At 39.3% G+C, this 16,366-nt stretch overlaps 1 protein-coding gene across 1 annotated transcript; it reads left to right on the top strand.

Annotated features, from left to right (window-relative positions):
- Nucleotides 1-6,017: 6,017 nt before the first annotated feature.
- Nucleotides 6,018-15,349, top strand: LOC122083077 (pumilio homolog 12-like). The gene is made up of 5 exons (XM_042650754.1): nt 6,018-7,320; nt 7,449-7,611; nt 13,886-14,049; nt 14,146-14,404; nt 14,861-15,349. Exons 1-5 carry the CDS (start codon nt 6,257-6,259, stop codon nt 14,966-14,968), a joined length of 1,758 nt encoding a protein of 585 aa, XP_042506688.1. The 5' UTR covers nt 6,018-6,256; the 3' UTR covers nt 14,969-15,349.
- Nucleotides 15,350-16,366: the final 1,017 nt, after the last annotated feature.

The raw sequence follows: 16,366 nt of genomic DNA, 5'->3' as shown, positions 1-16,366 counted from the left end.
AAAAAAAAAAAAAAAGAACAAACTAAGGACAAAGGTTATGTTTCCTAAAAGAATGCTAGTTATTGGATGACCATTTGTAATAGTCAAATTTGTGTCCTTGATCTGTGGGAACTTGTGTTTATAACTTTTTCATCATTTATTTCTTATAAATAGTTACTTTACTTTTTTAATTAGCTTGTGTTTGTTTTGTAGGGGATATTTTCACACATTCTTTGTGTCAAGTGACCGTGTTTTGAGCATGTTTGTTCACGGCAGGTGAGTATTTTAATATGAGGATGCTGATATGGGTGAGGCTGTTGGTGCTGTCGAGGCAGTGATGGGGGAGGAAGGTGTTTAGGCTCCTGAGGCTGCTGATATGGGTGAGGCTGTTGGTGCTGTCGAGGCAGTGATGGGGGAGGAAAAAGGTGTTCAGGCTCCTGAGGCTACTGATTTGGGTGGGGCTACTAATATGGCTGAGGCTGCTGGTGCTTTCGAGGCAGTGATGTGGGAGGAAGAAGGTGTTTAGGCTCCTGAGGCTGCTGATTTGGGTGAGGCTGCTGATATGGGTGAGGTTGTTGGTGCTTTCGAGGTAGTGATGAGGCATTAGATCCCTTCGGATATTGGGGGAATTATGATACTGGTTTTCCGAGCACTGGTTCCTCCAGTGAGGAGATAGACTATCCTGATACGCCTTCTTCGCCGAGCACCGGTTCCTCCAGTGAGGAGATAGACTATCCTGATATGGGTGAGGTTGTTGGTGCTGTCGAGGCAGTGATGGGGGAGGAAGGTGTTCAGGCTCCTGAGGCTACTGATATGGGTGAGGTTGTTGGTGCTGTCGAGGCAGTGATGGGGGAGGAAGAAGGTGTTCAGGCTGAAAGCACCAGCAGCCTCACCCAAAGCAGCCTGAACACCTTCTTCCTCCCCCATCACTGCCTCGACAGCACTAACAGCCTCACCCATATCAGCAGCCTCAGGAGCCTGAACACCTTACTCCCCCATCACTGCCTCGACAGCACCAACAACCTCACCCATATCAGGATAGTCTATCTCCTCACTGGAGGAACTGGTGCTCGGCGAAGAAGGCGTATCAGGATAGTCTATATCCTCACTGAAGGAACCGGTGCTCGGCAAACCAGTATCATAATTCCCCCAATATCCGAAGGGATCTGATGCCTCATCCTCCCACATCACTGCCTCGAAAGTACAAGTAGCCTCACCCATATCAGCAGCCTCACCTAAATCAGCAGCCTCAGGAGCCTGAACACCATCTTGCTCCCACATCACTGCCTCGAAAGCACCAGCAGCCCCACCCAAAATGGCAGTGATGTGGGAGGATGAGGCATCAGATCCCTTTGGATATTGGGGGAATTATGATACTGGTTCGCCGAGCACCGGTTCCTCCGGAGAGGAGATAGACTATCCTGATACGCCTTCTTCGCCAAGCACCGGTTCCTCCAGTGAGGAGATAGACTATCGTGATACGCCTTCTTCCAGTGAATAGAGATAGACTATCCTGATACGCCTTCTTCCACAATAGCATTTGTTTTGCATGTTAGGCGTGTGAAGATCAAATGAATTTCTGGAAGAGCATTTGTTTTCCTTTCTAATGTGAGTAACATAGTTTTTCTTATGCCCTGATTTTTTTCTCCTCTCTACTGAATACCTATGCTGTCAACATTTATGGATCAGGATGGTTCAAGTTGGGCATGTTTGATTTCTTTCAATATGTTATGCAGTAGGTTATAACTCACCATTTCACCCTTATGTTTGTAACAATTACCCCTGTCAACGGCGTGGATAAATGTTTCAGAAAAAAGATTTTAATTTTGGAATGAAATTTCCAACTCACAGGTGCATCATGTTCCATGAACCCCCAACGAAATAACTCCTATTGGAATCGAAGGACAGCAACCTAATGAAGTATTGTGTTCTTCACTTTTCTATGTTTCATCTGTCTGATGAGGCATAGTTGAAGACTTTGGGGGACAAAGGTATGGGAATTGCTTGGAGGATATGCTTATTCTGGGTGAAGACACAGGGCGAAGTAGAGGGGCATGGTTTGTGGAAGTTTGGTGGGTGATATCTAATGGCAGTTCAAACTGGAGGCCTTTGTTTTTTTTTTTTATAACAAACCGCAGGCTTTATGTGGGATGTTTATGGAGATTGTCACATTGGGATCACACAAGCCAAACTCTTTAATTTTATTAACAACAATGAGTGGCGTCAACTCTAGCTAGATTGCATCTGCATTTATGGATTAATGGGTTGTCTCCCCTTCTCGAGTGGCCCTCCTTTGTGGGGCGGCCAGGCGTGAGCATATATCTGAAGGTTAGGAGTCCCTTGGGCGTGCACCCATATGCTGTGGTGTATGTTTGATTCCAATCGTTGGATGTGTGCTGGAGAGGAAGTCCCCCCTCCCCCTTTAGGGATACGTGTCTCTGTTTAAGTTCTCGCTATTTTTTCAATAACAATATTGTGTCTCTTAGAAAAAGGAAATCTAATCTCCCCCTTTTAGTTCCTTTTTCAAAACCCAGTCCTTCAATATCTTATCTGCTTCCTATGTTTTACATTGCCACATTTACTAAGTCTTTTTCTAATTAGTTTTTGAATCATAAAATTAGGGTCTAGGGAAGGTTTTAAAAACCCGATTGACACTAATAGTTGTAAGGAGCATGGAGGTCCTAGCTCAGAGCCTGCTAATTCCCTTATAGCAGTAGGGGATTCAATTCCGGCCTCGCATGATCGTCATCAGGTCCTTTCAGGTGGTCGATAAAAGTCATCCGAGTCGTGGTAGGGCTGATACCTGTAGTAAGTCCCCTATGGTTGTGCCAAATCCCACTTGTGCTTCTGATGGTGAAGTTGTCGCTTCCAGTGTTGTCCTGTCCAAGAATTCACCTTTGCCAACAAGGGGGGCTTCCGGTAATCGTTTCTCTGTTCTACAGGCGATGGAAATCAATTCTGATAGTATTGATAGGGATTCTAAGATCGCCACAGGTATAGCTTTGGGAGACCATATGGATGTTGAAATGGGTAATGGTAGGATGGTTAATCAAACCCAACCTCCTCCTCCTTCCCATGGTTAAGTTCGGTGCATGGAATTTTCGGTGGTTGAATTCCCCCGATAAACAGGCAGCTATTCGTAGCTGGATTGAGAAAAATAACTTGAGTTTTCGTGCTATAGAAGAAACACAGGCGAATTGGTAATGTTGATGGGGTCAAGGCTTCTATTGATAGACATTGGCTTTGTGCTCACAATTATGATTGTTCTCCGTTGGGTAAAATATGGGTTCTCTGGAATCCCAATTCGGTTCAAATTTCAGCTCTTCAAAAAACTTCTCAACTAATGCACTGCAATGTTTTCATAGTGGACTTACAGGAAGAGTTTCATGTTACCTTCATTTATGGTTCAAATGATGCCTCTCAACGCTTATCATTGTGGGAGGATTTGAAAGTGCTAGCTGTTTCTGTCTCCACTCCGTGGGCTGTGTGTGGAGATTTTAATTCCATCATTTCTCCTCAGGAGAAGCGTGGGGGTCGTCCTGTCACAGAAGCTGATTTTTTGCTTCTACCAGAATGCCTTGATGCCACAGGTCTGAGTGATCTTCGTTTCATGGGACAACTTCTCACTTGGTCTAATCGAAGCTCCTCTGGTGTTCACCAGATATGCTCCAAATTAGACAGAGTATTGGCTAACAATTGTTGGTCTTTACATTATTTAAATTCTATGGCAGACTTCCTTTTGCCTGGTATTTCAGATCATTCACCCATGATTGTTGAGCTTCTAGTTTATTTCCATTCTCATTCCCCTGCTGAAACTTCTACTTATTTGAGGTTATCAATTGCAAATGTTTTTTTGCTATAAATATTGACCTGGTTTTTGCTATATATCATTGTTTTGGTTTGACTTTTTGTAGCTTATATTGAATGCTGTATCGGTGAATGAATTATAATCCAGTCCATCTTACAGGCAACTGTGGAATTATTAGCAGTTTTACCAGATTCTCCTTTTGAACTTTTCCTCCAGAAAATAAAAATGCAGGTGGGCATGAGAACACCAGGGTCTAAGAGGGTATCTGCATGCGATATAGCACCAGATGCCCGGGCATATGCAATGCTGATCTAAGCTGTTGGGATGGGCACCATCAACAAAGTCACAAAGGTATGAGGTGTTAGCCTCAAAAACTAGTGATTGTCAACTTTTTTTTTTTGGCCAATGTAAGCGGTGATATATAAGCTGCAAGGGAAAAGGTGGATAAGAAAATGTACTATTTTATGCATTGATTTAGTACATTGTTGAAAGATATCAGGGTTCTCAGTTGGACTTAAGTTGTTTATGATTGAAACAACATTCATTCCGTACTCTTGCAGCTATTAGTTTGTGTGTGTGTGTGTGTTTCAGACCTCCAGAAGAAGGCAGTCTTCAAGGAGCTTTCCTGAATTGGCTATAAGGTTTAGTAATAGAATCTCTCTGTGGAATGCTGTTGAGGGAGGTTAGTGGTAAATTTGTGACTGAATAAATTCAATATGAACATCTATTTTGTATACGTTTATGGATCAGCATTGAGGGGCCAAGAAGTCACTTGAGAAGGTTCACTCTGATGATAGCTGTAAAAATCTCGTGGGTTTTGTTGAGACTTAAAAGAGGAAGACTGGATATCCTGATCAGGAAACTTGAGAAACTGAAGGTTGGAACAAGTATAAAGTACTTTGGAGTCTGGATCACAAGCTTGGAAGGAACGGAGTGTGCTTTCTGCCCCTGCTTATTTTCCCAGATTTCATTTTTGTCCGTGGATGTATGCGACCTATTTGGGAAAACGCTATCTAACCAATTTTCGCTATCTGGGTAGAATGATTTGTGTGGGCTGAGCCTCGTTTCTTTTCCTTTCATCCTTTCATTTCTCCCTTCCCCCAATTCTTTTTAGATTTTTTTTCTTCTATTTCGTTGCATTTTTTATGGATCCACGTAGATGACTCCATCAAATTTAGACAAGATTAAATTTTTTGTTGTTGAAACAATATTCCATAGGTGTCGTGCAGTTGCGCATTATGCCATGGAATTGCTATAGGCTTGCCTTTTGATTGGACTAGTAAGGCATGTCAACCGCTGATCTGGTTCAGTTTTGGTTCAAAATGGTTGGTAGAATTCGTGATGGATCGAATAAAAATATTTTCATGCCTTTAACTTATGAGTAGGGATATAAATGGATAGATGAAATCCGAATTTGAGTTCACATTCATAATCATTTAGGGGTATTTGTATCCTGTCAAAGGGTATTCGGATTAAAATATGAATTATTCAAAAAATAATTAATCAATTCGATTAAATAATCAATTAATGATTTTGAGGGTTCTTGAAGTTTAAACAGGTTATAGAGAATGAGGAAAAGAGTGAACCAACTTAAAAAGATGAATTAAGAGCAAATTATATTTATTCAGGGAGAAAGATCTAGATTACACAAGTCAGAGAGTAAAAAAACAGCCAGAAAATATTTGATCCAAATACATTCGATTCAAATAGGATCCGTATCCGATTCATTTACATTCTTACTTATGAGATCTTATTATTTAAACGATAGAAATGGTCCAAGGCTTAAATTGATGGGGATGAATTAGATTCGACCGGACCTACCAGTCGACACTCGAAAAGGGGAGGACAGGTATTTGGCTTAAGTTTGCCACGTGGTACGAATTGTGTATCCGTCTACGAGTCGCCGCTACTCTCGAAAGCATGTACAAGATGCGGTGGGTCCATGGTTGTCATGGACATATGGACCCATTCGAATGTGATTCATATATTGTGGATTATCATATGATATATTTTTGAATGTTCATATTATTTATATGATAAGAGGGTCCCACTCCCATCCCCATGTAAATAAAATAGAGCATGCATGAGTTTTTCTTTCGTTATGCATGCATGCATGAAGATTAAGTTTACTCTTCACCTGTTCAAGTGATAGTGTTCTACTCACTCTCTATCTCTTTTTCCTTCTCTCTCTCTCTCTCTAACGCTTTGGAGTTTGAATTCTGATCTGACTGCAAATCTGAATGGAATGCTATGATATGATAGTGTACACGGAGGAGAAGGAGAGAGCCCAGAATTCTGGGAAGAATTGGTGAGTGAATTGAGGATTGTTTCTTTTTATATATAAGGTATTAAATTTCGATGAAATCTTCAACATTCCCTTAAAACCCAATTCTCCGATTTCTACGAAACCGTCGTAAACCCTCGGCACTCAAAACCTTCTCCTTTCCTTGTAAACGAGAACGACAAGCGATGGAGAGGAGAGGCGACGAAGAAAGATTGGCGAAGCTCTGGGGAGAAACACCCGTCGCTGCTGCGTCTCCGTCTGTCGTCCGCCACCCGAGTCCGAGGCAGTTCCGCTACCTTAACAACAATAACATCGCATTCCCTGCTGCCAACGAAAACCCCTTTTCCCCTCAAACTTCTTCTCACTCGCTTGATTCCAGTTCTGCTCGTCTCTCCTCGCGTTCGTTTCACCAGTCCCCTCTTGTTTCTTCCGATATCCCTTCCTTTCACAATGTTGTATCAGCTTCTGTGCCTGCTGTGACCAATACCTTGATTGGTCAAGGTCAGGGTTTTCCGTCTTTATTTTATCAGCAAATGCAAGAAACAGTAATGGAGTTGCAACGCTTGAGAATCCAAGAAGCCATTGTGGGACAGACGCTTGCGATTATGCGCGCTCCTGCTCCTCCTTCCGTTCCGGTTGAGAGTTTTGCTGTCTCTCGATCGAATCCCGACACTGGGGTCTTGATGTCATCATCGGTTAATGGTTGTGACATGTATTGCTGCCAGCCCAGAAACAAATGCTGCTTGCAGCTTCCAAGACCTTCGTCCCTCGATTTCGCCAAGCGTACCCCGATGATGCCCTGTTCTAATGTTAACGGGTTTCGCCTTGATTCTAATGGGCACTGCAGAGTACACTCAGGGAATGGCCAGCTCTTGGAAACGAACAATCCAAACACGTTGAGGTCCCCGCTCTTAAATCAGAGTCTAAATCATCTACAGCAGCCGCAGGAGCTCCACCACCCAATGTACTCATCATTGGAAGATTTCAGGGGCCAGATGGTTGCGCTGGCCAAGGATCAGCACGGGTGTCGATTTTTGCAGAAGAAGTTCGAGGAGGGAAAGGTGGACGAGATTGAGATGATTTTTGCCGAGGTGAAGGACCATGTGGGCGAGTTAATGATCCACTCTTTTGGGAATTACCTTGTTCAGAGGCTCTTGGAAGTATGTACTGATGAACAGAAGATGGAGGTTCTTAGCACCATCACCAAGGAGGAATTCCAACTCGTCACAATCTGTCTTGATACGCATGGGTATTATTTTTCACTTATTTGTTTCTGATAATTCCCAATATTACGGAGTTTTCCGTTGACAATAAGTGGCAAAAATTCAGTTATTTTCTTGGATGAATATAGCATCAAGTCACTTTCTCCTGTTGCAGTACTCGTGCAGTACAGAAATTGTTGGAGCATCTTACCACCCCAGAGCAAATTTCCTGTGTTATGATGGCTTTGAGGCCGGGCACCGTCATACTTACCAAGGACGTGAATGGTCATCATGTGATTCAAAATTGCCTCCAGCATTTCTCCAATGAAGACACTAAAGTAAGGTTTGGTAACTTGTTTTTGATTTCCTTTATTTGAATGTCACTCTGTTTCTGTTACACTATATAGAATGTTATGCAATTTGGTGGCTGTGAAGTTACATTTGAGCTCTGTTTGATTAGACTACAGTTTCAAGTAGTTCCACTATAATCTTCTATTTATTTTGTCTATAGAGCTGTTGATGTTCAAAATAGTTATCTAGTCAGCATATTCATTATATCCATGTGTGTAAGTATTATACGTTTTAAATAATCCTAATCTTGTTTTTTGTTAGAATTCTGATGTGGGACCTCTATATGTATAATTGTTTGCATATTGAGGAAATATCTTATTTTTTTAAGTTTCTCTAACTGGTGTTTGCTTCATGTGTCAGTTTGATCTTTGGTGCTTTCTTATATATATATATATATATATATTATATATATATTATATACATAAGTGGATCCACTTTTCTTAGAGATCTCAATGAATTTAACCAAATGCAAATTTTCCCTTCAACTTAGATCTTCACGTTTCTTCTTATGAAAGAAAGGGGGTCTTCTTGAGGTTTTATTTGTTTATTGAACATCTTGTTTGCTTTGAGATTGACATTACCTAATGATCTGATCTGTTTACTTTTTGAAGAGGATCTAATGAGTGGAGTTGGATTCGGATGTTATAGTTAGGTGTCTATGTATCTCTTGAATCTTTTAATGAATTGCATGCAGTAGTTGTCAGCTACTTGCATTGGTTAGAATTTGCCTTTTCTTTCTTCAATCATTTCATGGGTCATTCTTCTTTTCTGCCCCCTATGTATTGATACGTTGGTGATATGAACTACAATATGCCACACCAGTATAGAAAATATAGTACGAGTAGAGAGGACAGATGTTCCTTCAGATATTATAGTCTAATTCCCTAAAAATAATGAAAATTTTCAATAATGGACGCCAAACAAAACAGAGTGCTCAGGAACACATAGGACATTCTCTAATGAAAAATGCGTTTTCCTGAACTAAGATTTCGGGACAAATCTTTAAAATTGATTCCAATCATCTCACCAATCAGATAATTTTCTCGCCATGACCACACAATTTTGGTCATCCTCCGTTCCTCTTTGTATAGTGGAGCCACCTATGCTTAAAAGATCCCTGTTAACCACGACTCTGAACTAATTAAGGACCGTGAGCACCTAGACGGGGATAGGGTTGACGGCACTTATATTATAGGGATAAAGTGGAGGTTTGGGATCCTACATGAATGTGAGGCCGGACCTGGGAAGTTTGCCAACCATTTTAAAGTCTTAAATAAGTATGTAAGTGTAAGTAAAGTCATCGATTTGTGTTTGTGTGTGGAAGCAAGTTATATATATATATATATACCTATTATGCTTATGCATAGTTATCGTGTATCTTCATAGGTTGTGATTAAACTTTCTTGAATTCTTTTAGCATTTCTCTTTCCTACTGTCTGTCGCCCCTCCTGCCACATTTCAACCAGTTGTTAACCATAAATACATCTGGACACCCAAGTTGGTGTTTGCACATGTTGTATACTTGTATTTTGAAGTTTTACAAGATGTACATAGGATACAAGCTCCCATTAGAGGCGAGAGGTATACAAACATTAGGATAATTAGTCTCCATAAATTAATACATTCAAATTCAAAGTGGAGCTCCTAAACACTTGAGGAGTTACCCTTATAGAGATGAAGTGGAGGTCTTTGCTTCTCCTGCATTGGTATTTGCAAATGGTGATCCTATATACCTCAAGAATAGAGGAAGAAGTCAAGAGATTCCCCTATAATCAGTTATGAATTCTGTTCACTACTCTGCGCTTGCTATTCTTCTTTGAGTGGCAACTATACTGTATGAACCCCATCTTTCCAGAAGGAATAGGTCTATTCCTTATCCCATGTGGATCGTCTTGCAATCATATTTTCATGGTCTCCCAAGCAAATGATCCACTTTCTTGTCATGTTGCATACTTCTTACACGCTATGTGTTTGTAAACTGATGCATTCACAAGGCTTAAATTCCATTCTTATTCAACCAACCATAAGCGAACCTCTGTTTCCTTAATTTCAGAATGTTCTTGGTTCTTCACTGCTGCAGAAGGCTCAGCTATAATATGTATAAAATGTTTCTCTGAAACTGTTATCTGAAAAAGTAAATGATATATAGTGAGTCAAAAGAAGGTCTATCTTTACATGCTTCCAGGTCTGGTTTGTGAATTGACCTGTTTATTGTGGCTGGTTCGGGGTCTGATGATAATTTGTTGACTGTGAGGTGGGCGGTTGACCTTCACATATTGACCTAAGGAATACAGTGGTACATGTGGTATTTTGATCAATATTATGATTTGTCTTTTCCTTTCCCCCTTTAAGCATAACTGTACTTCTCCTACTGTTACAAGACTATGTAGGCATCAAAAGAGAGAGAGAGAGAGAGAGAGGGGGGGGGGGGGATAAGGTGGGAGTAGGGGAATGACGGACAAGAAATTCCAGCCCTGCTCTCCTGGGACCCCCCAACAACATTTATGGCTTCAGACCAACTGTGCTAGCACTTGCCTCCTATGAAATTCATGTTTTACACATTTTTGTTTCCACAAGACACATATCTTGTTAAAGAGCCCACAACATTACCAACTCTTCTTCTCTCTCACAATTCAGTTGTGAAGAACTTTTTGGATGAAAAAACACAGTTGCACTCTCCTCTTTTCTTCTTATTCTTAGATGGTGCATCAGATATATACTTCAGAATCTACAATTTTGGAAAAGGAATTCAAGATGATTAATGGTTTTTGGAGGAACAGCTGCAAGCTTTTCTGAGCTGTTATGGTACGATGGAGGCAATTTCTGAAAGGATTTTCTTCTTTGTCTATGTCTATCTTTGAATTTATCTTATTCTCTTGAAAAACAGCACTTGTTTGAATGAAGAAAAATAAATTGAATACAGTCCCAACTCAAAAGGAATTTTTAAGTCTCTATCATGATCCATGTGGTTTTATGCGAGCTGGGCCATCTAGGTTAAGGTGGAATCAGCCAGCTCAGGTCATTAAGGATTGGCTTTACATTGTGATGGTTCAATTGTTTGACCGCCGGTTTGGACAACTATAGCTATAAGGCTCAGTTTCAGTCTACTCAAAGTCTTGTTGAAACGAAATTGATCCATGGAGGTCTATGGGAGTCCCTAAAAGCATTGTAACATGGAACATTGCGGAACTGATAGAATTCTTACATGTAATTGCAAGAACTGATCAAATGAGCAACAAAATGCATCCAGTGTCAGCTATTATCAAAATAATGAACAAGAGTATTTTAGATAAAAGCAATCTGGGGTATATTGTCAAATATAAAGTTTAATATTATGCCAAATGGACAGTCTATAGCCATGGTCATCAGTTTTATCATCCCTTATGAAAAAAGTAACATGGTTCAAAACACTAACAAGTTGTAGATTAGGTCTTTGAATGTCATATATGGTGTATTAAGACCAAACCATGTGTGCTTGGAACTTTCTCCCCTATGTTTTAGGTAGCTCATATTTTTGTACTGTTTTTTGATATTTTAAATAAAAATTTAAAGAAAGAAAAAAAAGAACCCAGCAGGCTAGTTCCCGCAAATACACCACATATAAAGGAATAGGTTATCTGCAACGTTCCCAGCATTTCAACACCTAAATGATCATTAAATCCTTTGACCAGGGCCACCAGGCACAAATTCATCAATTGGTGTTAATGTTGATAATTAGTATGTGAATGCATCTATTTAAGATTCCAAATACAAAATAATAATAATGAGAAAAAGTCATATTCTAGGAATTACCTTAGTTTTCTCCAAAATTAGGGTAAATATATGTATTTTTGGAGTTAGTATTTCAAGGATGATTTCTCCCATTTTGGATTTAGGGTGTCCCTTTCATTTCCTTATGTATTATATATATATATATATATATTAATTTTTTTTTTTTTTTTGAAAAATGAAACCCTTTTGCTATATCTGTCGTGAAGAAATGAGAAGTTTTAGAAGTGCCTTAACATGACCTTTACTCCACACATTTCTAAGTGCTGGCCAAGATTCTGCAGTCTTCGGTGGCAAGTATGAGATGCAAATACTGTTTCAGTCATCAAAAGTCACAACATTGTGGATGGACATCCTTTATAGGTGGTCTTGAAGGCTATGTCATACCCTGAAAGAGGCATATGCTTTGACTTTCTGATTGAAGTATCGAGTTATTTTAAGCAATAGTTCAGTTAAATGCCTTGGTATACTAGCTCATTTATAATAAAGGTTGGTTTTTTATGCTAGTGTTTTCTTTCTTTTCATTTCCCTTTTCCCTTATAAGTTCACCCCGATGGATTCCTAATCACCAAACTATTACAACAACAAAAACAACAACAAACTCAGCCTTAAATGATTGAAAAAAGGGGATAATTGATTCAAATTGGTTCAGTATAGTTTTGAAAAGTACATGTAATGAATGAGAGTGATTTCCACCTCTGATTTTGAACTAGTCTGAAACTTTTGTGGTATTAGACTCTGAGTCTATGTAATACACCTATCCTTCATACAATTTCAATTGAATGCTCTTGTCTTGTGATAGGTTGTTCTCCTTTTAATGTTTATACATGATGCATGTTATATATTGCTTATTTATAGTGTCTTTTATGCTCCAAATGTGTATTTCCATGCACATCTCTGATATGATGTGATACGATATGTCTCTTCAAATCACCCCTCCGATACGATACCCGATATCGATATTTAAAGCCTTGCATGTGAGAGCATGTCCATAGGAAGGTATTCCAATATCCAGTGAAAGCTTGAAGTGGCTGGCATCCCCTTATGTGTCTCCCTGGTAGTCACCCAAGGATATTAGTGAAAATGCTAATTTCTTAGCTATGTAACCTATCAATCAAATTCCTTTGTGAAAGTGAGAAGAAACAATAAAGAAATAATAGGGGGGGAAAAAACTTTGAACTAGAGTAATCCAGTGTAAAAATAGGAAAATTCTCTTCGTTGAATCTGGGATTCTCTTCCCCCACCCCCTGGTTTCCTCTTTCCAGTGAACTTTCTTGTGTGGCTGATTATTCTGGATTTCAGAATCTCAAATGTACATTGGACAAGTAGCAATTTGACGGTTGAATCAGTGAACTGAAAATTCAGAATCAGAAAGTAAAAAAATTTCATACAATGAAAGATTTGCCCTGGGAAGATTTGTAAAGTTATTTGATTGGGTCATTCTATCTTAGGTTGTTCAAACCAAACTTCTTAACCATTGTCTTCAGATGGACTCCAGCATGACTTCTTTCAGATATTACTTTTATCATTGAAGTGTAGTATGGTAATTGCAAGTTGTAGAGAAATCTACATTTGATTTTATCTGCAGTCAATGTAGTTTAGGCATGGATCTTATATTATGGTAGTTGGGTTCCATAAAATTCTACTTTTGACAGTGTTTAACGGGGGACCCAGGTCCTTTTGGGTTTGGAGGTGCTTTTATAGCTAGCGACAGGGCTGGTGCTTCCTTTCTCCGTTGTGCTTTCCGTTTTTTCCCTGTGGGATTCTAGACGTGTTAATTTTCTTGCTGGGGCTTTCTCAACACTTTATGGTTGGACCCCTTGCATGTCCTGGGAGCTCTTTCCCACAGGAGATTTCATTTTGTTCATGACTTGTTTCTGCTTACTTGTACACTCCCATCCTCTTTTTCTTGAAGTAGTTGTTAGTAATACTGATGATGATGAAATGGAGCTGCCTAAAAAAGGGGATTTTTGCAGAATCCATCTAGAGCGGGAATTAGTATCCCTCTCCCACCCCCACCAAAAAAAGAAAGAAAAAAAAAGGATGGCAGGCCACATGAAACCAGTCTCCAACTCCCTTTTATAAAACAAGTAATTGAAGTTCATCTCTCAATCATTGTGGGACTTGGCAGGTGGAGTATGTGTAATCCCCCACTCTCATCTATAATATTTATACCCACCCTCTCCCTCTCTCTGTGTAACCCAAGAATAAGTAAAAGCAAGACAAATTGCCCTTTAATAATTTATCAATGACAAGATATTTGTACAAACAATGCACTGAATTTATGTATAATTATGTGGGTCTAAGTTTCCCTGAGTTACCCATGTGTATCTATTCACATGCACATATCTGCTAGGAGTTCATCAAAATGATGGTTGATCTGTGCTCTTGGTATCTTTAATGTTGATTTTAATAGTCATACACCATACTTGGAGTTACAAAAGTTAAAATTCACTATCACCATGAAACTTTATGATTGTGTTTCTTTGCCAGTATCTTTTGAACGCAGTATCAGACCACTGTGTCGAGATTGCCACAGACAGCAGCGGGTGTTGTGTACTGCAGCAGTGTTTGGGGTATGCCCAGGGAGAACCAAGAGAGCGCCTTTTTGCTGAAATTACGTCAAATGCAATTGTCCTGGCTCAAGATCCTTACGGGTTTGTTCTGTAACCTTTATCTGTCTTCTACTGCTTACTGTTTTTGGTAATTTAATTTTTTGCAATCTCAACAGAAAAAACATCTTTTTTCTTTAGGAACTATGTTGTGCAGTATATATTGGGTCTGAAAATACCACATGTCATGGCTGCGGTATTGAGACAACTTGAGGGAAGCTATATGTCTCTTTCTTTGCAAAAGTTTAGTAGTCACGTGGTAGAGAAGTGTTTGAAAGAGTCTACAGAAGAGCAGTCCTCAAAGATTATCAAGGAGCTCCTTGGCAGTTCAAAATTTGTTGGCCTTCTAGAGGATGCTTATGGAAACTACGTTGTTCAGTCAGCTTTGTTGGTATCAAAGGTTAGAATATTCATACTGTCCCACTTTGTCCTCAATCCTTGTTCTGTGCTAGTGTGCTTTAGAAAATAGGTATCATTCTTTTACCTTTGATCTCCGTGTAATAACACATCTATAAATACAGTAATACATATGAATTGCTGCACATGGAGGGTTTGATGGTCTACTAGCCAATGAGATCTACTCCATGAGTCAGCATAACGAGATAATCATGAGAATCCAATCTAGAGATTTGTTTCTCAGATAGTTGCCACATTTATACTTTTTTTCTAAAATCATATTTTAAATGTCCCTATCAGCATCTATTTCAGATTTAAATGAAAATGATGGTTAGTGCTTTATATGTCGTGTATATGTATCAACTTTGGAAAATTTTTATGCATATGGTCCCAACCTTACACACTTCCTACCACCTCCAATAATTTGAGAGTTGATATCATCGTTCTGTTGCAAGTGCAGGGGGATACGCACAAAGCCATAGTTGATCTGGTGAAGAGTTGTATTCCATCTATGCGCAGCAATCCTTATGGGAAAAGGATCCTGGATAAGATCATTGCGAGGAGGTAAGCACGGCATGTATAAACATGTACAATGTGGATACAATAGTCATGGAAGAGATTTACATTCAACTGCAGGGTCAGGCTGATGTTGGTTTTCCTTTTTCGGGATTCTTTTTATTGTTTAATCTTTTTGTTGTTGAACTAGAATTGAGCATTTGGTCCCTCTTTAGGTAGATGATGTCTCTAGGTTTGTCATATGTAATATGTGTAGTTTGGTGGCCATACTGTCGGTTATGCCAATACAGAGGATTAGGTGTAAGGCTGTTCTGAAGACCACAGATGTAGAGGGGCAAAGGGGTCTTCAGACTGTATATCCTGAGACAGTAAAACTAGAGCTGGGCGATTATTGAATGTAGTTAAAATTATTTACTTCTTGAGTTTGCTTTCATCCTCTGTAGCTATTCATGAGTTCCGTTCAAATTTTTTTCTCTATTATTTTATGTTTTCAGTTTTCTTTTCATCCCTGCGCCATCGACTAAACCACTTACAGAACCCACCCTCCCCTAGAGATAGCGGTGGGATTTTTGGTGTTTACACTCTATACTCTGACTGAACCCTACACAGGATTGTGAGAACTTTTTTAGAAGTGCCCAGAGTTGCTATGGGTAGAATTCTGAATATTGACAGTATATATTTTGAGGCAAAAAGTTTTTCCTTGAGAAATGGTTGGCCTATTGGAGCCAACTCAGGGAACCCATGGCTGTCGTATTTCACAGAATCTTCTATGAGACTCAGTTGAAATCCAAGAAATTCAAATCAGGAAGAAGCAAACCTTTTTGAATTTGTTATTCAATAAACTTGTGTATACTGTTACCAGATGAAAGAAGAAAACAATGCAGACAATAAAGATTAAACATGAAACCATGAGGATTCAAAAGAGTTTTGCTGAGATCTGTCGGGGATGACGCTAGTAGGGCCAATGGTCACCTACTCCTACACACAGATATCTACTAACACATGCATACGACAAGGGTTCGATCCCACATCTTTATCTTCCCCTTGGGCTCCTCCTCCCCTGGGTGTTGGCTCTGAAAGCCGAAGCTGTCATCACTAAGCTAAACTAGTGTTTGTATCTCTCTTCAAATTCAAGTTTTTTTTATTTTTTATTTTTTTTATTTTTTCTTTACAACTAAGCATTGTCTCAAGAAAATATTTAACTTCCAAAATTGAGGCCCAAAGACTAGTTTGCGATCTTACCAAAAAAAAGATTTAGATTGCGTCAACAACCTCGAAGCAAGTTTTATCAAAGTTGCATTATTATGCAAATTAGATATTCTTAACCCAAACTAGTGCTTGTATCTCTCTTCAAATTCAAGTTTATTTATTTATTTATTTATTTTTTCTTTACAACCAAGCATTGTCTTAAGAAAATATTTTAACTTCCAAAATTGAGGCCCAAAGACTA

This window comes from Macadamia integrifolia, chromosome 7 (genome assembly GCF_013358625.1).
Source record: "Macadamia integrifolia cultivar HAES 741 chromosome 7, SCU_Mint_v3, whole genome shotgun sequence".
In the NCBI taxonomy this organism is placed as follows: Eukaryota; Viridiplantae; Streptophyta; class Magnoliopsida; order Proteales; family Proteaceae; genus Macadamia; species Macadamia integrifolia.
This window is presented reverse-complemented; position numbering and strand designations above follow the sequence as displayed.